Source organism: Erinaceus europaeus, chromosome 5 (assembly GCF_950295315.1).
Source record: "Erinaceus europaeus chromosome 5, mEriEur2.1, whole genome shotgun sequence".
In the NCBI taxonomy this organism is placed as follows: Eukaryota; Metazoa; Chordata; class Mammalia; order Eulipotyphla; family Erinaceidae; genus Erinaceus; species Erinaceus europaeus.
The window spans coordinates 32,872,840-32,899,221 of NC_080166.1; the positions used below are offsets into that span (position 1 = coordinate 32,872,840).

The 26,382-nt window shown below is 41.1% G+C and overlaps 1 protein-coding gene and 1 non-coding gene across 3 annotated transcripts in view; both read right to left on the bottom strand.

The window, feature by feature from the left end:
* Positions 1 to 283: 283 nt before the first annotated feature.
* Positions 284 to 26,382, bottom strand: part of DROSHA (drosha ribonuclease III) — a 138,067-nt gene continuing 111,968 nt past the window's right edge. Inside the window, exons 29-35 of one of the 2 annotated variants that reach the window (XM_060191190.1) lie at positions 24,292 to 24,397; positions 11,039 to 11,180; positions 9,915 to 9,997; positions 9,717 to 9,820; positions 6,019 to 6,111; positions 5,198 to 5,244; positions 284 to 703 (exon numbers count right to left, since the gene is read on the bottom strand). In XM_060191190.1, coding sequence (XP_060047173.1) covers positions 573 to 703; positions 5,198 to 5,244; positions 6,019 to 6,111; positions 9,717 to 9,820; positions 9,915 to 9,997; positions 11,039 to 11,180; positions 24,292 to 24,397 — 706 coding nt within the window. In that variant the 3' untranslated portion in view covers positions 284 to 572. Of the gene's footprint in view, positions 704 to 724; positions 1,151 to 5,197; positions 5,245 to 6,018; positions 6,112 to 9,716; positions 9,821 to 9,914; positions 9,998 to 11,038; positions 11,181 to 24,291; positions 24,398 to 26,382 lie in introns of those variants that run through there. The other variant, XM_060191191.1, reaches the window with a different exon arrangement.
* On the bottom strand, positions 10,065 to 10,188 carry LOC132538879 (small nucleolar RNA SNORA26). The gene has a single exon (XR_009550186.1). It is a non-coding gene; the product is annotated as a small nucleolar RNA SNORA26 (small nucleolar RNA).

Sequence of the window (26,382 nt, forward strand, 5' to 3'; positions counted from 1 at the left end):
AGATAGACACCTGCAGACCTGCTTCACCGCCTGTGAAGCGACTCCCCTGCAGGTGGGGAGCCGGGGTTCGAACCGTGATCCTTATGCCGGTTCTTGTGCTTTGCGCCACCTGTGCTTAACCCGCTGCGCTACAGCCCGACTCCCGGAGCTATACTTTTGTTCCATTTGTATGATACACCTGCCATAAGAGGTATGAGAGCTGTAAGTGGGGAGAAGACCAAAAAGGTTAACAGCGGGAGTCATGATCTCAGAGACAGCAAGAGGAGGGTCTCCATTCCACAACAGCAGATGCTTTTTGACTTTTGAGTGTTTTAAAAAGCAAAATTAAAGGGAATATACACACCACAAAAATAAAAGTTTAGGAGAAAAAAAATCAAATACTTTGTAATGAAGGCCACTCAATTGAAAACAGACTGTTAGTAGATCAATAAAACAACAATAGCAATTTGACTTTGTGTTACTTCAATGGGCATACTTCATTCATTGTCTGCAGGAAAACTAGGCGAGGTCTCAACGGGCAACAGTCACAGTTATTAAGCAAGTAACAACGCCGCCAATTTCCGTGCCCTCCTTTACTTCTTTATGTCTTCGGTCTCATCTGGCTCTTTCTCTTGATGCTCTCTTTCCCACCTCATTTCTTTTAACTCTTGTCTGTACTTCCGCTCAATGAACCGCTTCTGATGGGCCATCTGGGGAAAGTTATCTGACACAAGGAGATATATTTTATACTTAATAAAGCACAGCCACCAGTGCAGAGAAAAGACATAAATGCAACATGTACACACAGAAACATATGTTCATAGAAAATACATGTAGCTGTATTTTGCAAGGCAGGAGGAGAAGAATTGTTCGTTTTTTCCTCCTGTTCTGGTGCCATTTGGAAACACAATGACCTTTTGAATCTCATTCTAGATTTCAAAATCTGATGCAACTCTGGCCATGAAAGGTACTATATAGAAATGTTAAAACACAGATGTTTTAGAATTGTTTCAAACCTAGTGCTTTAACATAGTTCTCCTAGCAACAAGTGATTTTCAGGAGGTTATTAAAGGATTTAATATAATGCAGTTGTATATTTTTACAAAGCTCACACCAAGAACTTGAGAGGAGTAATGACATTACCACACCACTGTTTGACAGGAATTAATTTCTGAAAAGAGAGAGAGAGAGAGAAAAAGATCTGATGGCCAAAAGGTCACAATCTAACGCATTCAATTTTTTAATTTAGTCATGATATATCCTGTTGGTCTGCTTCTAAATTCTGCTTCTAAGACCGCTTTTGTTGCATTGCTTGCCACTGTGGTCTATTTACATAATCATTGTTTTAATTGGTTTAATCCCCACTGGTTTGCACGCTTTTTCCTTCTCCCCACCCCCTATCCTACATACTTCCTCTTCCTGACACTTCTGCCTCAGGAGATACATAGAACAGCTTTGTGATTAGAGAATAGCTAGATCACACTGCATTCTTCATCAATAAAGAATGAACTGCGACCCACTCAGCCATGAGTCCCTGGCCGTCTCTCTCTCTCTCTCTCTCCCGCGAAGCTAGCCTGGCAATATCCAATGCTTGGGGGGGGGGGGGGGTTGGTGGGAAGCAGTTCAAGTAGACTTTGATTTGGTGAAAGGAAACAAAAGACTCTATGGTGTGATTTAAGTAACTGGGTTGTTGGAAAAGTCATAACATATTTTTCTTTGTTTTACTATGCAAAAATCTGTCATGACTTTTCCAACAAGTTAACAGTTTGCTATTTGACCCTCTGCAGAAACACCGACTCCATGGAAATCTTGATTAAAATAAAATTCTACAATCCACTTGTTATTTCTGATCTACAACTAGTGGGGTGGGAATAACAGTTATGAAACAAAAAGAAAGTCATTTTACACACTTAGGGAATGTGTACACTCTTCTTTCTTTCTTTTTTAATGTATTTATTTATAAAATGGAAACACTGAAAAGATCATAGGATAAGAGGTGTTGGGGGAGTCGGGCGGTACGCAGGTGGCGCCAAGCACAAGGACCGGCCTAAGAGGTGTACAATTCCCACTACCAGAGCTCTGTATCCCATCCCCCCCCCCCCCATAGCTTTCCTATTCTTTAACCCCATGGGGATATGGGCCCAAGGTCATTATGGGGTACAGAAGGTGGAAAGTACACACTTTAAAAGCCAACAGCCCAAAGGGGAGCATGAGTAAAGGGCAATGACAGTTACCTGGTAAGAAGGGAAAATGTTGCTTTTCTGCCTTGCATGTGGGGGATTGTAACATGTAAGAGGTACTACTTCATATTTTCAAAATACAAAAAGACAGAGATGTGAAAGAGCACAGAATTCTTGGAGGGCAGTTTTTTTAATTTTTAAGGTTAAATTATATTAAAAATGACTATAAATATACAGTCATCCGATGGTGTCAGCTGTCCTTTAACATCATGGAGTAGAACTGGCTCCCCAAACTTGTCCTCTTCAAATACCCCAATCTTCAACACTCATGTCCCTTATAGAAGGACGATGCAGTGTTGGCAGAGAAGTCACAGACGACACATGGATACTCCACATCATCTCTATTACAGTTCCCAACACCTTGGGAACTGTACTCTTTAAGGAACAGTGACAAAGGAAAAAGCTGCCCGTTGAGCACAAACATAACTACCATACATCTGACTATATAGTACGTGTTTTCTACCTTTGGTCAACTGAATATAAATCTGTGGAAAGGGCTTGTGGAATCTAACTTGGTAGCATGTTCCTGTACTTCCTCCCTCCATTTATACAGTGTCTTATCCTCATCTCAAGTGGGAGGATGGACAAGAAGAGGGTGGCCAGGAAACACATCTGAAAGTGTGTTACTTTCCTGATGGTGAATGAGTCTAGACCTTGTACATCTTAGTGGTTGGCTAAAAAGAAAAAAAAAAAAAGAAGAAAAAAAAGAGGAACATGATCATATCTGTCATTTAAAATCTCATTCCCTAAATGAGATTACACTAACTTGTTATGTATTACATAACACAGGATTTAAGTATTATAAATACTTTTGAAAAATAAGTCAAGCAAATCCAAAAGTTAGGTTTTTTTTTTTAATTTTTATCCAAAATGAGTCCAAGGCAAGTTTCTCTAAATAAACACTACTTCCTTAGAATGTTCTACTGTAAAATTTAGTCAGCACTAAAAATATTGTACCACTCAACCATTAATAAAATATTATATTATATATATTATAAGGAGTATATCCTTAGGGTTAGTAAATAGCTCACCTGAGCAGGGTACATGCTTTGACAAGCCTGAATAACCCAAGTTTGAGCCTGGCCCCCACTACAGTGGATAAAGTTTTGGTGCTACGGTGTGTCTCTGTCTCTTTGAAAAAGCCCCAGTAATTACCAAAAACAAAACAAGCAAATGAAAAAAATCCACATAACCCTTACAGCCTTTCTCCTAGGATGTTAAAGATAAACTCTAAACACACATACATAGTGTTAACAGTCACAGGCTATCAATACTTAAAACCATTCTTCTTACCCACACTTAGTGTACAAACAAGTATAGGTATGCTTTATGTATACTTAAAAATTTTTTTTTCCTAGGCAATAAGCCCCCCCCCTTTTTTTTTTGATACAATCATACTTGTAGGTTCAATGACAGCCAACTGCCACTGTTAAGACTAGATGGTCTGTGAATCCTAAATGTTTACGATCTGATCCTTTACAGAAAAAAATTTTACTAATCCCTGGGTTACACCAGATGTGTGTACTATTATTATTAGTGGTTCAAGGGTCTTGCATCACTCCTGGGCATGCCTTTGTCATTCTTTTTACTTTAGAAAGAGTTAAGAGATAGAGATAGAGAGATGCTTTGGCACACCCATGTAGTGTTGGGGTTTTGACCTACTAGGTGGGCTATTCCTGACCCCTAGAATTGTATTTTAAGCATTTCCTAACCACTGAAAATATAGCTTAACTTATTTATATTTTTTTTAATATTTTTTTCCCTTTTATATATTTCCTTCTGTTGCCCTTGTTGTTTTACTATTGTAGTTATTGATGTCGTCGTTGTTGGATAGGACAGAGAGAAATGGAGAGAGGAAGGGAAGACAGAGAGGGGGAGAGAAAGACAGACACCTGCAGACCTGCTTCACCAACTCCCCTGCAGGTGGGGATCTGGGGTTCGAACCAGGATCCTTACGTTGGTCCTTTGCACCACGTGCACTTAACCCGCTGTGCTACCGCCTGACTCCCCTTTATAATTTATTTGTTTGGCAGTTATAGACCAAGGTGCCATGATTATCACGGCATGTAAAGTTTAGTTTATAACAGAAATTAATTCCTGAGGTACAATTCTGAGGGATAGTATCTCTGTATAGGCATCTATCAGAACATAAATAGACTGCCAACCTACTTTCCAGATGTTTAAACAATTCAAATCTAACAATGTGTTTGTGCAAGTCTGGTGAGAACAGACCATCCTTCTAGTGCTGTTCTATGACAGATATCAAACAAAAACTTCCAAAGATAGCCATCTACAAAGATAACAACCTATAGGTGGGAAGTGGGGTCTCATTTTATTTTAAATTGATGGACAAATACTACACTTGGTCTTAGCCAAAAGGCCGACACGTGACCTCTCTCCATAAGTGATTGTACATTCATATACAATAGGTGAGAAACAGAGCTCACAATGATGATGACTGCAAGGACACTGGTGCAAAATACTATGCAGCCATTAGGAAAGAATGAATTGAAGCCACTGTGACCTACAGGGCTGCCCACAATGAGCAAGGAACGAAAGATGCACAGAAAATATGCAAACATCATTCCAACTACTAAAACAGTGGACAAAAAGCTGCTAAGGAAAGCCTTCACCTGTGAACTTCTATGTCTCTTATGATTTTAGAAGAAGTACTGACAAATACATGGGAGGAAAGACATGAGGTTGTTCGCATGGGTTACCTGGGGGTGAGATTGGAACATGATGTGAAAAAAGGAAAATGGAAATCAAAAAGCATTCAGAAATACATTTTTAAAAATAAACTGTAAGTCCATTTTATACATATCTCACATTCTACTGCACTCTGTGCAGAGAGTAATTATGGAGAAAGGAAGATCACATTTTATCGGTACTTATCATTTTTCTATTTCCCCATTTTCTTCCCATAAAACACTCATTATATTATGAACATATAATTACAGAAAAAGAGACAGGCTTACATTTTTCAAGTGCATCCATTGCTGCTCCCATTTCTGCTTGCTGAATACTATTAAATAAAATTAAGGAAAGGTACACTTTAATTTGAAGATTTTCCCCAAAAAAATACATGCTATGGCTACAAATGAGTCAGGCTGATCTCCATGCCTGCTACATAAAATTTCATCTGATTACTTCTGCTGTCACACACTGAATTACACAGATAGAAATATATACAAGAGCATGCAGAAAGCTCATTTATTTGCACAAAGCCCATTTAAGTTATGCATTCCACACTTTTAATGCAGCAATAAAATGCCTTCCATTTATATTGGGTCTCAAATATTTCATAGGGAAGTTTGGACAGCCTCAGCGTAAAGTTAAAAGAAGCAAAGAATATATATATAGTATTATACACAGACTTCAAATCACTCCTTGGTTTAAGATATAGATTAGAGGGTTCATAAAAGGGTAACTATTCACAGCTCTCTTTACCTAAAGATGTTAGTATTTCCACAAGACTCAAGTGAGAACCAAGAAGAAATCAGATGTCTAATGGTTACATCCTGCATGCAGGTCTGCACTGATTTTGGCTGCTCCCTTTGGGAACTAAAATTGAACCGATCTCATCTGGATACCGGGCAGTGCGGTTTTCTAAAAATAGCCAGAGCCCCTTACACAGTGGCACTCCCACAGCCCAAGACTGAGTCTCAGGTTTGGAGTTGGGCTTGGTGGAGACATTAATCCTTGGGATTGACTTTGCTATTACTCTTGAACATTCTATATGCTAAGTTGAATGACAAGGTGTTACTTGAAAGAAATTAAAAGCACCTGCTTCTCATACCTTGGTCCCTTTCCACAACCTATCCTTTCTCCTTTGAAGTAAACAGCCACAGTATAGGTTCTAGCATGGGATGGTCCCACCGTCTGCAGAGTCCTGGAAGGGGAAGGAAAGAGTATTACTTGTGCCTAAGTGTTTCCTGTTACTGATGCTATACACCACAATAAAAGAAAAGAAAAAAAAATAAGATAAAGCATTATGTATTGCCTAGAGAAAGATAAAAAAGAACAAAAAAAAAAAAAAAAAAAAGAAGAAAGAGAGGAAGGGCCAGGTGGTGGTTCACCTGGTTGAGTGTACATGTTATAATGTGCAAGGACCCAGAGTCGAGGCCCACGTCCCCTCCTGCAGGGGGAACGCGGGGCTGCAGGTGTAGCTCTGTCTCTCTCCTTCTATACTCTTTGGTTCTGCCTATGTCTATCCAATCAATAAAGATAACTAAAAAAAATATATTGAAAGGGTAAGATTTAAATGGAATAACTTGATAAGTACAGAGAACCTTTCTTTTTAAAGATTTTAAAAAATTTATTTATTAATGAGAAAAGTAGGGGGAGGAGAAAGAGTACCAGATATCACTCTGATACATGTGCTATCAGGAATCAAACTCAGGACCTCATGCTTGAGAGTTCAACTGTATTTCCTCCTGGACCGAGAGGGAGGGAGGGAGGGAGAGAGAGAGAGAGAGGGAGAGGAAGAACGAGCTTTTCTAAGATAGGAAATATGTAAAAATTTGTATTGGATTTTCAAATTTGTTCCCAAAGCCAAAGTATCTGAAGGGCAAGAGTAAAGTATGAATAACTCCTAAACACTTTTAAAATGTGTATATCCTGAGTATCTTAAAAATGAACATACTTTTATCAATGAAAACCTACCTCATTATTTCAGCCTTTAGTTGTTTTTTTTTTTAGCACTACTCACAGTTTCTGTTTGTTTGTTTGTTTGTTTTTTAATGTTAATCACAGTTTAAAACAAATATCTGGGCAAGATGCCTCAAGCCACTACTCAATGTTTTCATATCCCTTGTGGATTCCTTCTAAGATCTGGCATCTTATCTGAGACCATTACAGAGGTAGGTTATAATGCCAAGTCCATAACTCTGCTACCAAAACTACAAAACTTCAGGTATTTTGATGATTTCAAACGTGGTCAAACTGATAAACTGATGGAAAAAGGAAATTAAAAGTAGTCAAAAAAGATTATGGGATGAACACAGTAGTGGTGGGGGTGGGGGTGGGGCATGGACAGACCACACACAACAAACTATGTAAAAGAATCGCATTGTCTTGATAAAAGAAATCCAGCAGATGGTACATCTTCATTTGGGGATTTAGGAGAAGGAGCACAGCGACGTCCTTTGTGCTTCTATCCTCCATAGGATGAAAGTGTTGGCTGGCTTCTGGAAGGTGGCACTTAGCGTAATGACGCCTGTGCTAGGAGTTTATCATCTTAGATTTGTTTATTGAACCTTAATTATCACTTTGATAAGGAAATACTTTGAGTCTTTCATGCAAGCCAGTTTGGATATTCATTATGTTTAGGCATGTATTAAGGTGCTATTTCTAAACGTTTGGATTCCCCCCACTTTCCTCCCAAATAAAGAAAGGAAACATTGTTTAGCAGTGACAGCTTCTTGGGATGATTTATAGTAGCTTGCTGTGGTGTGACTCAACCTCCTCTTGGCCTCAGTTTTTCTATTAGTGAAATGCCTGTAATGCACTGAGACTATTCAATAACACAATAAAAAGTGTTTAAAATTCCCAGCTGCCACTCTGCTATTCTCAAGTATGTGGAAGTCTGAGAAAGGTCCCAAATGGAGTCTTCTTGCAGATAGAACACTCACTAACATGTGTGTATTTTCACACATGTGTGCCCGCTTGTGAAAGCCAGTACTGCAGTATTGAAACTAGATTTTTTTTTTAAGCATCCTTAAATCTCACACATCCACGTAACACTTTAGGAGTCAATCCACCAATTTTGATAATTATTGCCTTTTCTAGTTCTCTATGTCAACATGTGTCTCAAGATTAATTACTTGACTTGTGCGTCAAACTTCTGTGTTAGGTAATGATTTGTGCTCCTTCTGAGTGACTGCTGGTTAATAGTCCACAGGAAAAATTAGTCATTCGAGGTTTATCAGACTTTATGGCAGCTTTAAGTACAGATAAGAAGAAAGGTTTCATATATCTAAGCAGCATACCAGCAGTGGAACACTGCTGCTTTGCATAGTGGCCATGTGACAGGCACAGAGAGAGGGATGGACAGAAAGACAAATAGAATATCTGTCAGGTTGAGGGACAAAGGCTAAGTAGTCTTCAAAGAGGGGTGGAGAAAAACACCAGTTAAAAATAAACATATATGTTTTTCTAATCCAGGTGCGCAACCCAGCACAAAAACTTAAGACTGATGTAAATATATGACACTATTTTATTTCATATGACTTTTTCAAGTTTGATCTCACAATCTTCACATGTCTTTCAGAGAGTAGTTTACAGAGCACTTTAAACCTAAGAGGAGGAGAAGGTGGAGGAGGAAAAGGAGGAGAAGAAGAAGAAGAAAAAAAAAAGAATTAAAGAAAGAAAAGGGGGGAAGGAGGAGGGAGGAAGAAGAAAAGATAATCAAGTCTGACTTGCCTACCTGGAGCTAAAAGACTGAGGCCCAAAGAATTTCAGCACAGGGCACAGACAGCTGAGATTCTCATTCAGAACCTAGATAGTAGCATGCTAAAAGAAGTTAGAAGGGGGGAGCTGGGTGGTAGCACAGCAGGTTAAGCACACGTGGCGCAAAGTGCAGGGACCAGCGTAAGGATCCCGGTTCGAGCCCTCGGCTCCCCACCTGCAGGGGAGTCACTTCATAAGCGGTGACGCAGGTTTGCAGGTGTCTATCTTTCTCTCCCCCTCTCTGTCTGCCCTCCTCTCTCCATTTCTTTCTGTCCTATCCAGCAACAATGACATCAATAACAACAATAAAACAACAAGGGCAACAAAAAGGGAATACATAAATAAAAATAAAAAAAAAAAGAAGTTAGAAGGGAAAAACAAGTAACATGCTTTCACTCACTTCTAAGGGGCATACAGAGAAGACAAAAGAAGGGCTGGTATGATAGCTCACTGGAAGTGCATGAGCAGCCTAGTTCTGAGCTCTGGCATCACAAGGGAAAGCCATGGCTCCAATACTGAAGTGTCTCTACCCCTCTCTGTGAATGAAAATCAGCCTGGGAAATCACATATGCATAAGAGCCCAACTCCACAAAGGATGAACAGAGAAGTCAAACAGACAGACTAAATAATAACTTGAACTATAAGACCCATTAGTGGCTACTAGTAGGGGTGGGGAAGGCTGAGAGCAGGGAAACAGGGTGAACTCAAGACAAAAGGAACATACATGTTGGTGTGCAAGACTGCGCACCTGAAATCTGTACGTATGCAATCATAATTCAGTTAAAAAGAGAAAAAGACAAATGAAAAAGATATTGTAAAAAAAGTGGGAGATGGGGGGGTGAAAAAAAAAAGTGGGAGAAAATTAGTAAAGGAAGGAAGGAAGGAAGGGAGGGAGGCTGGGAGGGAGGGAGGCAGGAAGGGAAGACCAGCCAATCCAGGGTTCCTGTCCTGATTGTCCTCTGGTGATTTGTTTTTCCTCCAAGCACAAGAACATCAACCTGGAGCCCTGAGGACCGAGTGGCCCCCAGAGCTCTCTAGAGTACTCACTTGTACAGAGGGATGTCTGGTTCCTTCCCTTCGGTCCTAAGTGTCAAGCAGCACTGCTGAAGCTGGGACTTGGGGTCATTCCAGTCCTGATTTAGAATGAACTCCTGTAGTAAACCCCCCCGCCCCAAGTATTTAGTAATAGGTTTCAGAATCACCAAGCATGTAGCATTCAAGCCAATTAAAATTTCATGAGCTTACTTTTAATCGTGGAAAGAAACAAACATTCATGAAAGTATGAACGTATTCCAGATCCTTATCAATGTACAGAGCTGCAATAAACGCTGCAAAAGAAAACAAGGTAAACTGTGACACCAGCAAGAGGAAGACAGACATCTATATATCTATTATAGCATTTATTCCAGACAGAATCCAAAGAAGAGTTTTGCAATCTCTTTTCTGGGTTATTGGAGACTTACTTTACCTTCCTATGTTAGCAAATTAGAATGTGATTTTTCATATTTCAAAACAAAAATCTCTGCTCAAAATTTTCAGTCAACTGACATCCAAATAGCAATAATCAACAGTACATGGAAATGTTTTACTAAACGTTTCAACTTCCAGGCCATGTAGCTAAAAAAAACTTTTTTTCTTTCACTTTCTTTTCCTTTTTTTTTTTTTTTTTCCCCTGTGTGTAACACCAAAGTAAGGCACTCTGGGATGGAGATGATGGTGGGGGACAGGGTCCTGGTGCATAATGGTGGAAAAGGACTCAAGTTGGGGATGATGGGGATGAGAGTGCTTTGCAGACACCTATTATGGGGAGATGAGAAATTTTACCCATGTGTCAATAACTATACTATAAACCATTAACCTCCTAGTGAAAATAATAATAATAATAAAGCTTTTTAATAAAATAAATCTTTTTTTAATAAAGGTTACTGCTGGGGCTTAGTACCTACAATATGTCTCTATTGCTACCAGCAAGTTATTCCTTCTTTCAGTTTTCATAATAAAGGGTGATAGAAATAGGGAGGGAAAAGGAAGAACAACAGAAGAGAGGAGAGACATCTGCACGACTGCTCCACCACTTAACCCCTGCAAATGGGGCTGATGGCTTGAACACAAGTATTGTGCATAGTAGAACATTCGGTTTCAATTCTGGGTTTGCAGGTTAAGAAAAGTTTGATGATTAAGACTCACATTCCAGGGCAGTCACTTCACAAGCGGTGAAGCAGGTCTGCCAAGTGTCTTTCTCTCCCCCTCTCTGTCTTCCCCTCCTCTCTCTATTTCTCTCTGTCCTATCCAACAACAATATCAGTAACAACAATAACAATAAAAAGGGCAACAAAAGGGAAAGTTAAAAAAAAAAAAAAAAGACTCACATTCCAAAAGATCTGCCAAAGTCTTTGTCCTCAGGGCCACGGGTCTCTTGGTCTTGTCGTTGGTGATGGCGTACTCTTGCATGCCCAGCTCCTCTGCAACCTTAGCCTGAGTTCTATTATTCACCAGAGAGCTGCGTAATAACTGGCCACAAGAAGTTGAGGTATTGTTAAGGTCAGTTCACTTAGCAGCCTCTCTTGCTCCTGTGTTAGGATGAGGCAAACTAAGCCCGTCTCACTGAGAAGGTTACCAAGTTAAGCAATGGCTTAAATTCTTAAATCCCCAGGTGACAGTGACACTCCATATGCTTTTTCCTTCTCCTTAATGATTTCCTCTACTCCAGAACTTGACCTGATACTTAAATAGTTCCTTTAGCTATCGAGTGGCAGTGGAGCAGAGGTGGGATGAAGGTGAGCTTTAATTAAAGGCCACAGCTGCTCTTAAGTTAAAGGCTACTAAGTGAAGGGTCATTAATATATGTAGAAGTATCAAAACTAACACAGAAAGAACTGTCACCAAAGTATCAATAACCTGGCATTCCAGTACAGTGGACTCCTCCACTGTTTGCTCCTATCCTAAACTGACTATAATAGACACATAATTTACATACACTGAACCACACCCATTTTGAATAGAGTTAGAGGGATTTTGAAAGTCTCCTTTCTATGTTTCCATCGCCCCAAATAAGTTCCCTGCATCTTTCTGTAATCCATCAATCCAATCTATCTCCCTCTGGGAAATCTTGTTCTGCTTTCCGCCTCTGTACAACAGTTTTAAAGGAGTGCTTTTTCTTGTGTGTGAAATGAGCTTGAGGTTTCACTATAGGTACTAATTTTGACAGAGGACTTGGGGACATGAAGCTTGAGTATTATTTAACCTACTTAAAATGTTTATTTCTGTGTCCTGCTTTTTCAAACTGGAATCCTTTATCTTGAGCAAATTAGAATGTGATTTTTCATATTTCAAAACAAAAATCCCTGCTCAAAATTTCAGTCAACTGAGATCCAAATAGCAATAATGAACAGTACATGGAAATTCGGCAACTAATCATTCTACAGGTGCCCATTACACGGGCAGGATTTGGGAACTGAATACTAGTAAGCACTCACCAGTGGAGGGGAGGAAGGAGTGAGGGAGTTTAGGGGAAGACAGGAAAATATGGGAACTCAACAGATAAAAGCTGAAGTGACTGCAAGTCTCAAGATTTAGGGAAATAATGCATCTAAAAGCAGAGCTTCTGTTACAGCAGAGAAAGCACTCTCTGTCTATTAAAACAGTCCCCTCCCGCTGAGGAAAATCTCTGACAACAGGGCCAAGCAGCTGTGAGTGGTGCTGGTCTCACAGCCACTGCCATTCCCCATTGCACTTTGTTTATTACATGCAAGTTTTATGCTCTGTGGCTCCACGGTGTCAGCTGAGCTTATGAAAATCAAGATTTATTCTCAATGCCTGAGATTGCATCTTTGACAATAGATAAATAAGAAACAATATGTTCTTAATTTGTCTGACAATGATTCATGAAGCAGAAATACAACTTGATCTTCAGAAGCCATGCTTGCTGCTGAGTTACAGACTATATTATTCTTCACTTGCTTCTGCTCCCTGCCTCCTCCCATTTCTCCCAAACTGTGTTCCCCTCCCCCCAATATAGGCAGCGTTTTATTAAAAGTAATATCCATAGAGCAGCTCAAAATTAAGAAGGCCTACCCTACACCATCAGCAGGAGACCCAACCAATAGGGAGCCCACCAGACTAATGTCTTGTAATTATGGGCTAATTAAGTTGGAAGGGAATTTTTGTTGTTGTTGTTGTTTTATTTTGGATTTACAGCGGGGCTGGCTCTCAAAGTTGAGGCCATGGGAGAGTAGGGAGGTTATTTTGAGAAAATGGCCAGGCTGAGCAACTTGGGCTCTAAGTATCTGCTTTTGGTGGCAGAAGAAAACCAATTTTGACAACATATATTTTCATGCCCCAGGAGCAACAAGCCTGTTGTATATGAATAAATACAAACAAGCCCCAATCTATCACTGGTCACGTGGCCCCAGCTGCCACCTTCAGATGCTGGGGATCCTCACTTGGTGCAGTGCAGGAGTGCTGGCTAATGGGAAAACAGACAGCGGCAAGGACAGAGCACACTGCTGCCAATGTGGCTTCACATACTCCCTCGAAGGCAACAGGGTAGCCTGCAGAAAGGGAGATCCTTCCAGCCATGACATCATCTCCCCAGACAATAACTTGGATCCATCTATATATCAGATTTCAGGCTCAAGGAAAAACAAACAAACTAGTATAGCCACAGACCCTTTGGAATATAACTAAAATATGCCTACTAGCTATCTACAAAATGGAAGACACCCTCAACTCTTCATCTGCACTATTCCAGCCTTTTAGTCCATGATTGATTAACAATTTGTTTGGCCTTGTATGTTAACTCTCTTTTCAGCCACCATGTTCCAGATGCTAGTATGATGCCAACCAGACTTACCTGGACAGACAACCCCACCAATGTGTCCTGGAGCTCCGATTCCCCAGAGCCCCACCCTACTAGGGAAAGAGAGAGACAGGCTAGGAGTATGGATCGACCAGTCAACGAGCAATTACAGAAGCCAGACCTTCAATCTTCTGCATCCCACAATGACCTTGGGTCCATACTCCCAGAAGAATAAAGAATAGGAAAGCTATCAGGGGAGGGGATGGGATACGGAGTTCTGGTGGTGGGAATTGTGTGGAGTTGTACCCCTCTTATCCTATGGTTTTGTCAGTGTTTCCTTTTTATAAATACATAAAATTAAAAAATTTTTAAAAAGGGAGATCTTGCCAAAACTGAAGAAAAAAATCAGAGAGGAAGAAGGAAGTTTATAAACTGGCCATGTTTCTAGAGTCCATTTACATTTAGAAGTTGTGTTGGAAGGGGATAGGTGGTGCACCTGGCTGGGTGTACATGTTACAATCCAAGTTTGAGCTCCTGGTCCCCAACCGAAGGGGGAAGGAAGGCTTTGCGAGTGGTAAAGCAGTGCTGCAGATGTCTTTCTGTCTCTTTATCACTCCCTTCCCTCTTGATTTCCACTGTCCCTATCCAATGAATAAACTAAGATAATAAAAACATTTTTTAAAAAAAGATATATTGGAAAGAGGTTAAGACCTCTCTCTCTTTCAGTAAGAAAGCTCCAATGGCAGTTCTTTAAATGCCTGCTTCCACCCTTGGCCTTGGTTTACCTCTACACGCTGTCTGTCCTTAAGTGGAGTCTAAAGGGGATTGAGCAAGACAGATAAACATCTGCAGTTACAGAAATGGAGGAGGGTCTGTGATACAGCTTGTGCTGACAGCTGAAGGCTAGATATGATCAATACTCTGCTGCTGTCCTCTAGAAGCTTCTAGTCCCCAGGAGTCACACACACACACACACACACACACACACACACACACACACACACACACACACACACACACTGACTACCACACCACACTGTGGTGGCTATAGTGACAGCCCTGAGGCTGCACATGGGTGCTTCTCTCCACTCAGCCTTTCAGAAAGGCCTCCCTGAAGAGCCACCCCTGAGTAAACACTTGCTGACCTGTCACATCAAATCATAAGGTGCTTCTGAGATACTGGTGCTCAATGGGCTCAGGGAGATGGCTCAGTGTGTTAGAACACTGGACCTTCATGACTGAGGACCCAGGTTCTATGCCCAGCAATACTATATGCCAAAGTTAAGCAGTGTTCTTATCTTTTTTTGTTGTTGTTGTTGCTCATAAAAATATATCCTAAAAAATGGATCAAGGAATTAGCATTTCTGGGGATTTATTGTAGATATCTGTGTTTAAATTAATTACGTACGTGGATTCTGATGAACACAGAACTAAAAAGTGTTGTGACATAGCACAGACTGCGGAACTTAATTGGCTGGGGTTAACAAACTGATGCAAATGGGGGGGGGGTGTGGGTGGATCAAACAGACTTAAGCATAGGCAGCTTGAAGTATGGCCCTTTTGGCCCCTGCTTCTTCTCCTGCTTACAGGATCTCAGCTGAGGTTGCCCAGGACCCACCATGCTGCTCCCAACCAGAGGAACAGAACACATGTAACAGCTAGTGGTAAACTCGAAGATTCCCTCGACAGCGGTAATGAGTAACCTATATCTCTGCTGATAATGGTTTATCTTGTGGGACGGAACTTTCAGCAACTAATTCATGGACTGATGGGCCTAGCTTATTCTTATCCCTGCTGATAATTGCTTATTTATTGTATCTAAAATATATATCCTGTACTACTGTACTGTCCTAATAAAGCTTTGATTGTTTAAACCTGCTCCCAGCTGCACCTTAGTCAAGTCCTTTAAAAAAATTACAACAGTATCTTGTATATAGCTGTGCTATTGGAAGCTTCTAATCTACTTGGTCTAGGCTTTTGAGAGAGTCCGCATATCAAATACACAGCCTATATATTAAAAAGATTCAGTTTGTCTTTTGAGAAACTTTGAGACATACAATTGATTTCCCCCTCTCATATTAATTAGCTACTGATTTATATATCTACATTTTGCTAGGAGTGTACATAAACACCATTCCCACCACCAAAGGACTGTGACCCATCCCTCCCGCCCACTCCCACCCCCCACTGGCCCAGAAAGCTACATGCCTACCCCTCACCACTGGGTTTTTACTTTGGTGCCCTACTTACAATTTGATCAGGTCCTGCTTTTAGTTTCCCTTTCAGATCTTCTTAGTCAGCTTCTGTTGATGAGTGGGATCATCCCATACTCATCTTTATCTTTCTGACTTAGTTCACTTAACATAATTCCTTCTAGCTCTGTCCAAGATGGGTCAGAGAAGGTGGGTTCATTGTTCTTGATAGCTGCATAGTATTCCATTGTGTATATATACCACAGCTTTCTCAGCCACTCATCTGGTGTTGGGCACCTGGGTTGCTTCCAGGTTTTAGCTATTATGAATTGTGCTGCTATGAACATAGGAGTACACACCTCTTTTTGGTTGGGTGTTATGGAGTCCTTGGGGTATAACCCCAGGAGAGGAATTATTGGGTCATATGGAAGGTCCATGTCTAGCCTTCTGAGAGTTTTCCAGACTGCTCTCCACAGAGGCTGTACCAATTTACATTCCCACCAGCAATGTAAAAGGGTTCCTCTGTCCCCACATCCTCTCCAGCATTTGTTGCTGCTGTCCTTTTTGATGTATGCCATTCTTACAGGAGTGAGGTGGTATCTTAGTGTTGTCTTAATTTGCATTTCTCTGACAATCAGTCCAGCAAACCATAACAAAGGGACTTTTCAAAGTTAACCCAATTAACAAATAATGTCATGATAATATTAACTATTGATTGTCTTTTTGAACCCTAAGACAGCAGGAACCTCACATCTTCACTATAGAGCCCCTACTTCCCCCAGTCCAGGAACCCTTGGATAGGGCCCACTTTCCCGTATGCATCTCCCAATCCAAACCAAATAACATTGCATCTGCCGATCACAACCTTACCAAAGCAACGATTGCTACCTCAACATGCTTCACCTCAGAATGTATCCAGAGACTTCACGTGTGGAATGACAACCCTTCAGCTTCATTACTCGGGTGAGACCTTTCCTTTAATAGTACACTCTAATTTCATCTCAGGTAGTTCACTTTCCAACAAAGTCCCATAACCTAGATATACACCAGTTTCTGTGAGAGAGAGCTTATGTGCACACGTATCCATAAACTACTGCAAAATATATACCTGAAAGCAGGACTACACTAGAGTTTGCAGTGAGTACCTCCCTAACACTTCCTCTCCACTATTCCAAGCTTGGGATCCATGATTGCTCAACAAATTGTTTGGCTTCATATGTTAACTCTCTTTTCAATCACCAGGTTCCAGATGCCACCAGGATGCTGGCTAGGCTTCCCTGGATTGAAGACCCCACCAATATGTCCTGGAACTCAGCTTCCCCAGAGTCACACCCTACTAGGGAAAGAGAGAGGCAGACTGGGGGTATGGACCGACCAGTCAACGCCCATGTTCAGCGGGGAAGCAATTACAGAAGCCAGACCTTCTACCTTCTGCAACCCTCAACGACCCTGGGTCCATGCTCCCAGAGGGATAGAGAATGGGAAAGCTACCATGGGAGGGGGTGGGTTATGGGGATTGGGTGTTGAGAATTGTGTGGAGTTGTACCCCTTCTACCTTATGCTTTTGTTCACTAATCCTTTCTTAAATAAAAAATTAAAAAAAAAAAATTACAACAAAAAAGGAATGACTGTAAGTCCTGTGGGCAAAGGTGGTGCTGTAATCTACATGTCAATCTTCCTTCTCCTACGCTGAAATCTGTCACTTTTCAATATGATACTAGTAGATAGGAACTCTATTCTATTCTATAGAACAGGTCTTGAAGGCAAGGATTCTGGACCTTAAGAAAGAGACCCCAGAAAACTCTCTAGCCCCTTTCACCAGGTGAGGGCACAACAGGAAGTCTGTCAAAGAGGCCCTCGCTCACTCAACTGGGCTGCCGCTCTGACCTAGGGACCCCAGCTCTAGGGACTATGAACAATACAATACAATACAATACAATACAATACAATACAATACAATACAATACAATACAGGATGCTCAGTCTGTAGTGTTTGCTTGTGGTGGCCTGAATGGACTATGACAGCAGGAAAGGGTTTTTCAGGAAGAGGGATTAGCTCTGATGGAATGGGCTGGTGACACTGCAAGGTGACTGGAGAGTGGCAGGGGTAGGAAAATTCAAGCCAAATGGGGGTTGGTGGTGGTAATGCAGACAAGGCAGGTCTCTGGCAAGAGTCTTACAGGTGATAAGGCAAAGAAGTTTGCACTTTTCTGGAAAAAGGGAGGAGCCCACAAAAGCTATCAAATGGGAGCAGTGGTCTGAGGGTAAAAGAACTGTCAAATGCTGATGCCACCAATTCCTGTGTACAGGGTTGGGGAGACAGCATAATGGTTATGCAAAAAAAGCCTTTCATGTCTGAGGCTTTTGCATAACCCAGGTTCAATCCCCAGCACTACCATAAGCCAAAGCTGAGCAGTGTTTTGGTATCTCTATCTTTTTTTAAAAAAATATTTATTTATTCCCTTTTTGTTGCCCTTGTTGTTTTACTGTTGTAACTATTATTGTTGTTATTGAAGTCATCGTTGTTGGATAGAACAGACAGAAATGGAGAGAGGAGGGAAGACAGAGAGGAACAGAGAAAGATAGACATCTGCAGACCTGCTTCACTGCTTGTGAAGCGACTCCCCTGCAGGTGGAGAGCCGGGGGCTCAAACCAAGATCCTTACGCCGGTCCTTGCGCTTTGTGCCACGTGCCATGTGCACTTAACCCGCTGTGCTACTGCTCGACTCCCTGGTATCTCTATCTTCCTCCTCCCTCCCTCCTTTTTTTTCCTTTCATTAAGTAAAATATTAAAATTAACTAATTCATGTCTACAAAGAAATCTCTTTTGTTTTCCAGCAGAAATTATGACAATAAATATTAAACATCTAGTTGAGCGTGAGATAGCTATTAGATAGTTTCACAAATAATACCTCACATTAGATGTACTAGGCAGAATTGTCTATTGAGAAGCTACCCGTGTTCATATTGTGACCATTGGTACTTGCTTGCTAAGTGGCCCTGCAAACATTACTAAGTCCCTTTGAGGTTCAGTTCCTTCACCTGTAAAATGGAGAAAGTGGCGGCTACTCACAGTACTATATAGTGAGGATTTGATAAGATCGCACCATCTATGTAAAGTAGCAGGTACATAGCAAGCACATGGAAGTGCTAGCTGCATTTGTTATCCATAGATCAGTAGGCACCATGTATCCTGAAGTTATAGGAGATGAGTTCTAGAAAGTTCCAAGAATGCCTTTGCAATTGTTTTCGATGGAGAATTTTCTGGATACCTGTTCACTAATTTTCTTCAAAGCTCATCACTTTACCAAGTACTAAGCTATCCTTTAAAATTTTTTTAGCTCTTTTGATAATAAAACATTTATTTTGAAATTAATAGAGAACGTGAAGAAAAACTCAAGGTAGGCTCTCTGTAAAGATGAGATTGCTTAATTCCTCATGTAAGGAAGGATGGATACCAAGGGGAACACTGCAAATCTCAAATTCTGATTTTGGGAATCCACAATGTTTTCTATTATCTCAGGAGAGCAGTCTTTGATAATTTGTTTAAACTTAAATTCTAATTAGAAACAGGTTTACTGGTGTTAGCCAAAGACACATGCTGGCATTCTTCCTTCACTCACTTTGAATTCTAAAGAGAAAACTAAGCTGTGGGACAAGGGCATGAGCTACCAAAGAGGGCCACCTAGTATAAAATAACAAGACTGTGATTTATGACTAAGAGGACTTTAATGTAAGAGCACAGGGCGAACGCAGAATAAGTTATTAAAAATGACAGTGATGGGCCACGCAGGTCAACTATATTGAGTGGTAACCAGATGGTCTCCATTTCCCATGGTAACTAGAGAAAAGGTACACAAATGTGAGTCGGATACAAAGAGCCAAATATGCCAGTGACAGAGAAATCTTCAGCCTGGAGGCTGTGAAATCTACCTTTGCAAACAGATCTGGTAGCTAACAGCCCTGTATCTGAATGACTGATGCTCAATGCTGTCTAGTGAGAGCAGGGAGGGATTAGATCACTGACTCTCTAACTTTCTTGGTAATTTTTGTTTTCTCATTATCCCAAATAAATTACACTTCTAAAGACAGACAAACATTTCTGGAAGTTGGTTGTCCTGGTTGAGGTCACATTAGGCACAGTGCCCTATATGAAGTTGGCAGGGCCAGAGAGAGAGAGAGAGAGAGAGAGGGAGAGAAAGTGTGTGTGTGTGTGTGTGTGTGTGTGTGTGTGTGTGTGTGTGTGTGAGAGAGAGAGAGAGACAGACAGACAGACAGACAGACAGACACTAGACTAGCTTTCTGGTCTGACTAAATGTCTTTTGAATCCCTTTCTGTCATTGTTTAACTGACCCCACTGAATAGGTTCTACCATAAAAACAAACCCCAGCCTATGGAATAACAACTGCTTTCCTTTACATCCCAATTCAAACTTGATCTTCCCGGAACAATGATGTAGCTGGTGTTCCTTTCTACGTGGGCCTTTTTGAATCCCAACTTGTAGAACACCACGTCTATTTTTATCAGCATTCAGAACTGGGAAGTTTATTTTGTTTGTTCACTTGTCCTTATTTCCTGTAAAGCAAGTGTGTGAGGAAATGGCTCAATGCCTCCCAATGTGAATTACTAAATTCTGTGCTCTTTAGTCACAGTACTTTACAGCATGCCATCCTCCTCCTGTCCAATTACAATAACTAATCTTCTACAAATGTTTAACTCATTTTAATCATCTGAGTTTCACAAATAGGTTTTCAAGCTTCTTTCCTTACAGATAAAACAACGTGGCATTAGCCTCCAGTGTCACTCCCTCCATCCTCTTTATGTGACGTAGTCACCTGCAACACCCTCACTCTGCTTATTTATCAAGTGTGTACGGAGAGCCTGCCACATGTTGGACACTGTCAGGCAAAGAGCAATAAATAACAAGAAGCTTTCACAGAATTCGGAGGTGTATGGCTGGCCTGGGCTTTGAAACTAGTTAGCTTTGTGGCCTCAGGTACTTGCCTTCTGAAACTTCCTTAGTTCTATCATCAGTGAAAAGATGATAGTAAAACAACTTATTTAGTAACTGTGAGATGCTTAGTGCTTTATGCCCCCAAAATACTGGATTAAATGCTTGTCCTTCTTGTGTTCCTCTTCTCCAGTTTCCTCTTCCTCCTCCCCCATTACCAGAGGCTCACTCTGATTAATGAACAGGGAGACAAATTATTCTAGAATATAGCTATGCAACTGAGGATAGCTAGCAAACACAGCAACAGAAAGCCAACAGTTGGATAGTACGTTGAAAACTAAAGGATGAGCAGGGTGCTGTGGAAGTTTAAAGGAAGGAATATGCATTCTTTCAATTGTCAAGGCCCAGCTCTCTAGGAGTTCATCCTTACTGCCCCCAGTCCTCACAGGGAACATTCCTAGCTTATTCCCTGCTGAAGGTAGTACTGTGTCAGGTCTTATGGGCACCCAGCCTGTTTGGCTGGGTGGAAGATAGAAGATGAACTGGACTGGAAGCTGAGAAATGAACTCGAAACAAACCTGAGACCTCGTTTACTGAAGGATTTCTGCCTGGGACTCTTGTCAGTCATAAATGAGCTCCAAAAAATGCCCACAAAAATGGCCAGAGAAGCTGTTCAAATAGTAGCTTACATCTAAGAGGCAATGTGTGTGTTTGACCACATGCACCACTGCCCAGCTGTGGCCACCTCTTTTGGTTAATTTATTTACCAGAGGCAGACAACTGCAGCACTGTTTCACCACTCATGAAGCTTCTTCTCTGTAGCTGGAAACTTGGGATTTGAGTCTGGGTTCTTGTGCATGGTAGTGTGTGTGCTCAACCGGTGTGACTCCATCTGGTCCCCTTTGGTCTCTCATATTTCACGCTATGCCCTGGGTTTTTCTTTTCTCAGCGTGGAGAATGCTCTCATGTGGACATTTCCTCTCACTGACTCTCAATGGTCAAACCATATCCATTTGCAAGGCTCAAGCAAACATATTCATGATGTCTTCTGGAAACTTGGCAGCTAAAAGAAGTCTTGTCTTTTTACTTAACTGACATAGCAGCTGGTGGCTGGACGGTAGTGCAGAAGGTTAAATGCACATGGCACCAAGCACAAGGACTGGGAGCAAGGATCCTGGTTTGAGCTCCTGGATCCCCACCTATGGGGGGGGGGGTGTGTGTGTGTCACTTTGCAAGCAGGGAAGCAGGTCTGCAGGTGTCTATCTTTCTCTCCCCCTCTCTCCATTTCTCTCTGTCCTATCCAGCAGCAATGACAGCAATGGCAACAACAAGGGCAACAAAATGGGAAAAAAATGGCCTCTGGGAGCAGTGGATTTGTAGTGCAGGCACTGAGTCCCAGCAATAACCCTGGAGGCAAAAAAAAAAAGACATGGCAGCTTACTTATCACTCATTATCATTCATATGGATCTCCTTTGAATTTAATTGTAATTACTATATTATACTTATATGTGGATGTATTTTATGTATACACTGTGTATACACACATACAGCATAAAGTATTTGTAGCATATACATATGTCCACATATCTTATAATACAGAGGGTAATGTTGATAATGTCTACATATTTATAGAAAACATGTAATATTGGGTTATTGAAAAAGTCATGATGCATGTTTTTTGTTGTTTATTTTTTTAATAGTCACCAGGTTTGTCACCGAAGCTTGGTGTGGGCACTAGGAATCCACACTTCCAGTGGCCATTTTTTCCTTTTTATTTCTTATTTGATAGGAAAGAGAGAAACTGAAAAGGAAGGGAGAGAGAAAGATGGACATCTGCCTAGGGAAGCATCCCTCCTGCAGGTGGGGAGTGGGGCTAATCTGAGTGCTCAGCTGGGTACACCACTGCCCAGCTCCCCTTTTCTTTTTTTCTATTTTTAAATTTTAAGTTGCTTATTTTGATACTAGTAAAATAGAATTTTACTAAACACATCTGATCATTTGACTCAGAGAGCTTTTATTATTTCCAGCCTCCTTTTCTGTTTTTTCTAGGCAAAAATGTGTCATGACTTTTCTGACAACCATTCACACACACACACACACACACACACACACACACACACACACACACACACACACACACACGGCATGTATAGCTGTTTTTGTCTTTATCAGTGATTTAATAATGACTAGTAAGATTATAATAGGGGTATAGTTCCGCATCACTCCCACCATGTAAGTTCTGGATTCCCAAGTCCACAATGTTAACCACCAGTTTTCTCAAGGCCTTAGATATGAGTTCACTATTTTTTTTCCCCAAAGTTTCAATTCTCTATATGCCACACATTGAGTGAAATCATCTGGTAGTTTTCACTTCCTTACTTCACTATCATAATCACCTCCAGTTCCATCAATTTGTTCCAAAAGACACAATATTATCTTTCTTAATTGATGAACAGCATACCACTGAGTATATAACCTGTAACTTCTTTTTTTCCCCTTCATCTCTTTTTTAAAAATTTTATTAGTGTCATAATGTTGATATACAAAATTATTAAGATTATAGGGGTATAATTCTACACCATTCCCACCACAAGAATTCTGTTATCTCCATTCCCTCCATTGGAAGCTACAGCAGTTCTCCCAAGGTTGCAGATTTGGGCTGGCTATCACTTTTACCGCTGTCTATATTTTTATATATCTGCTCTTCTTTTTTTCCTATGGTCCTGTCTTCTCTTCCTTTCTAACTCACACCTACACCTACTGCTACTTTCCTCTCCAGGTCCTGATGGAGTTGGATTTCAGAACTCTCTGGTCACCTCCCCCCTATTACTTCTCCCCCTTTGGGAGCATATACCAAAATTCTTGTTGGGGTGCAGTGGGGATTCAGGCTTTTGTAGTTGTTCTCCACTGGATATGGGTGTTGTCAGGTGGATCCATACCACCCCCCCAGCCCGTTTCTATCTTTCCTTGGTGGAGTAGGGCTCTGGAGACGTGAGGTTTCATGTCCCATAACTTCTTTCTTTATTGAGTCATCTGTCAATGGCCAATGACATTGCTTACATATTTTGGCAACTGTGAATAATAACATTTATAATTGCTTATTGTATTATCCCAGTAGTTTTTTTTTTTTGCCACCAGGGTTATCACTGGAGTTCAGTACCAGAATTAAGAATCCACAGCTCCTTTTATTCCTTTTTTTTTCATTTTTATGTTATTTGATAGGATAGAGAGAAATTGAGTGGGGGGGCAGAGAGAAAGATAGAAAGAGAAACAGCTGTAGACCTGCATCACTGCTTATAAAGCTTACGCTTGCAGGTAGGGAGCAGAGGCTCAAACCTGGGTCCTTGCTGTGCATAACATGTGCATCCAACCTGGTGTGCCACTGTCCAGCCCCTTCCCTTAATAGTTTTTAAAATTCCAGTTGTCAACTAATATTTGCTTCACCAAGAAAATAACTGTGCAATGTCTTGCACGAAGTAGGCAATCTTTAAATGAAAAGTATAAAATGAATCCTTAGCTTATATTGCTTTGCACACAACCAACATGCATAATAAAGAAGAAAAAGATCTAAAAAGCTACAACCACTGGACACCAAGTCAGCAGATTCATAAATTTGGTTCTTCTTATCGTCACTCTCTCTGATAAGGCTATCTTAATCAATGACTTAACATAAACTCACAGTTAAGTGTCCTTCATGATGATCTGGGAAGTGAATGAATAAGTACTCTGTGGCAACCAGCTGCATTATGGAATCACCTAGGAATTCCATTCTCTGATTGTGGCCTCTGGAAAAAGAGAGAGAGAGAGAGAGATCAATTTAAAGAGATCAATAACCATTTATGGATTTCAAAAACAAAATCCAGATTTTGCAACAAGGCATGACTTTAAAAGGCAGTATATTCATCTCACTCTAAAGCACAGAGCTATATATGATTCTCAGGCCCTTCAAATGAGAAGAGATCTGAGTTGACATAAGCTGAATTTTGCCGGGAGCCAAAACCTTAGCTAAGTCTCTCACATAACCGGTGAACGGACATTCTAATCATTGTAACTGCGATTACCATCTAACTGTTTGGAAAGTTGCTCACCCGCCTCCCTCCCCCCACTACCTTAGCAGAACTTCCTCATGGTGTGTGCTTAAAATGCGGCTGTAAAATAAAATTTTCAGAGCTTGATCAGAAACCTGTCTTGCTCTCGTTCTTCGTGTCTCTTGTCCCCTCCATTCTCTCGCCCCCTACCCTAGGTTTCCGTCGATAACACCGCAGGCCGGGGCACCTGGCGCCCGACGTGGGACCTTTTTGGGTCTGGGGTCCGAGAGAACGTCGCTCCCCGATGGTTGACCAAGGAGCATAGGACCACCACTTCAGAGAAGGAGTGAGTGAAGGTTCACATAGGATCGCCGCTTTAGCCCAGAGTGAGTGAAGATCCGCGTGGTGATCACCGCAGATTTACCCGTCTGTGAGATTGATCCGTTTTAAGGTAAGAAAGAGCGACGCAATTATGGGACAAGCATTGAGCAAGCATGATTTATTTCTTAGGGGCCTCAAAGAGTCCCTCAAGACACGAGGAACAAGGGTTAAGAAAAAGGATCTCAAAAAGTTTTTCGATTTTGTGAATGATGTTTGTCCATAGTTTCCCTTAGAAGGGACTACTGATGAAAAAAGATGGGCCAGAGTAGGAAACTGTTTAAGAGATAACCTTCTGTTTGTAAATCTGTCTCTATTCCCATGCCTGATTCAGGAGACCCCATCCCTGAGGCTTCTGCTAAGTCTCCTCCTGTTAAGATTTACCCCTCTTTGACAACCTTAAGACCCCCCGCCAAAGATGGGCCTGATGATAGTCTTTCTCCTGAAGAGGCCTTATCCCTTGATGAAGAGATGGCCAAATATCATAGTCCTGACTGGCCACCCCTTTGCTCTTCTTTGTCCAGACCGCCTCCCTATGCCACCACCCCTCCGTTTTGTGCTCCGGTCCTCGACTTGGCTGACACCACCAAGGCTAAAACGCAACTAGCACAAAAAACAGCTTCCCTTAGAAAATTAGTAGAAGAAAAACGAGACCATTTACAATTAGTTAAAGAACTGTGGGCTCTTGATTTGGCATTATCTTAAAACTAGCCAGCAAAAAAAAAAAAAAATCCAGGTTTTCCCTCTGGCTACCACCAGAGCTCTAACTTAAAAACTATTAATCAGAGAACCAGTACACACTTTTGATAGAAATTTAATGATTTGTTTCTTTAAAACTCTAAAAATGTACCTTAGCCCAGAAAAAAGAATTTCAAAGATTTTTCTCCGTGCGGTAAACTAAGCCCACCTGTTCTGTCCGTGCAGCCAATCATGGCACAGAGCTACTGCTCCACAGATTGGCAAATTCAGTCAATCATTCCCCTAAGCCACAAAGGCCCCTCCTGGTGGGGGGGTGTAGAGGATGGAGTTAAGAATCCAAAATCCAAAGCGGTTTTTCAAAGGGAAATATTTCTTTTCACCAAGAATGTCTGTTGTAAGTCTGTGTGTTAATCTTGTTTCCATTAATGTGTGTTAACCCCTAAGTAACTAAAGGTTGTTTTAAGTTTTAAATAAGATTCAGTTAAGCTAAATGTGGTTTTAAAGATCCTGACTCATAGAGTTGGCACACCTTTACCAGAGTAAAATATAGGACAGTTTCGTCCTTCTGATAGCTAATATCAGTATCAATTCATTAGTTAAGATTTTCTGAGATCTCTAGGCATGGTAAAATGCCCCTGCAGTCTCTCTCCCTCTTGTGAGAATTA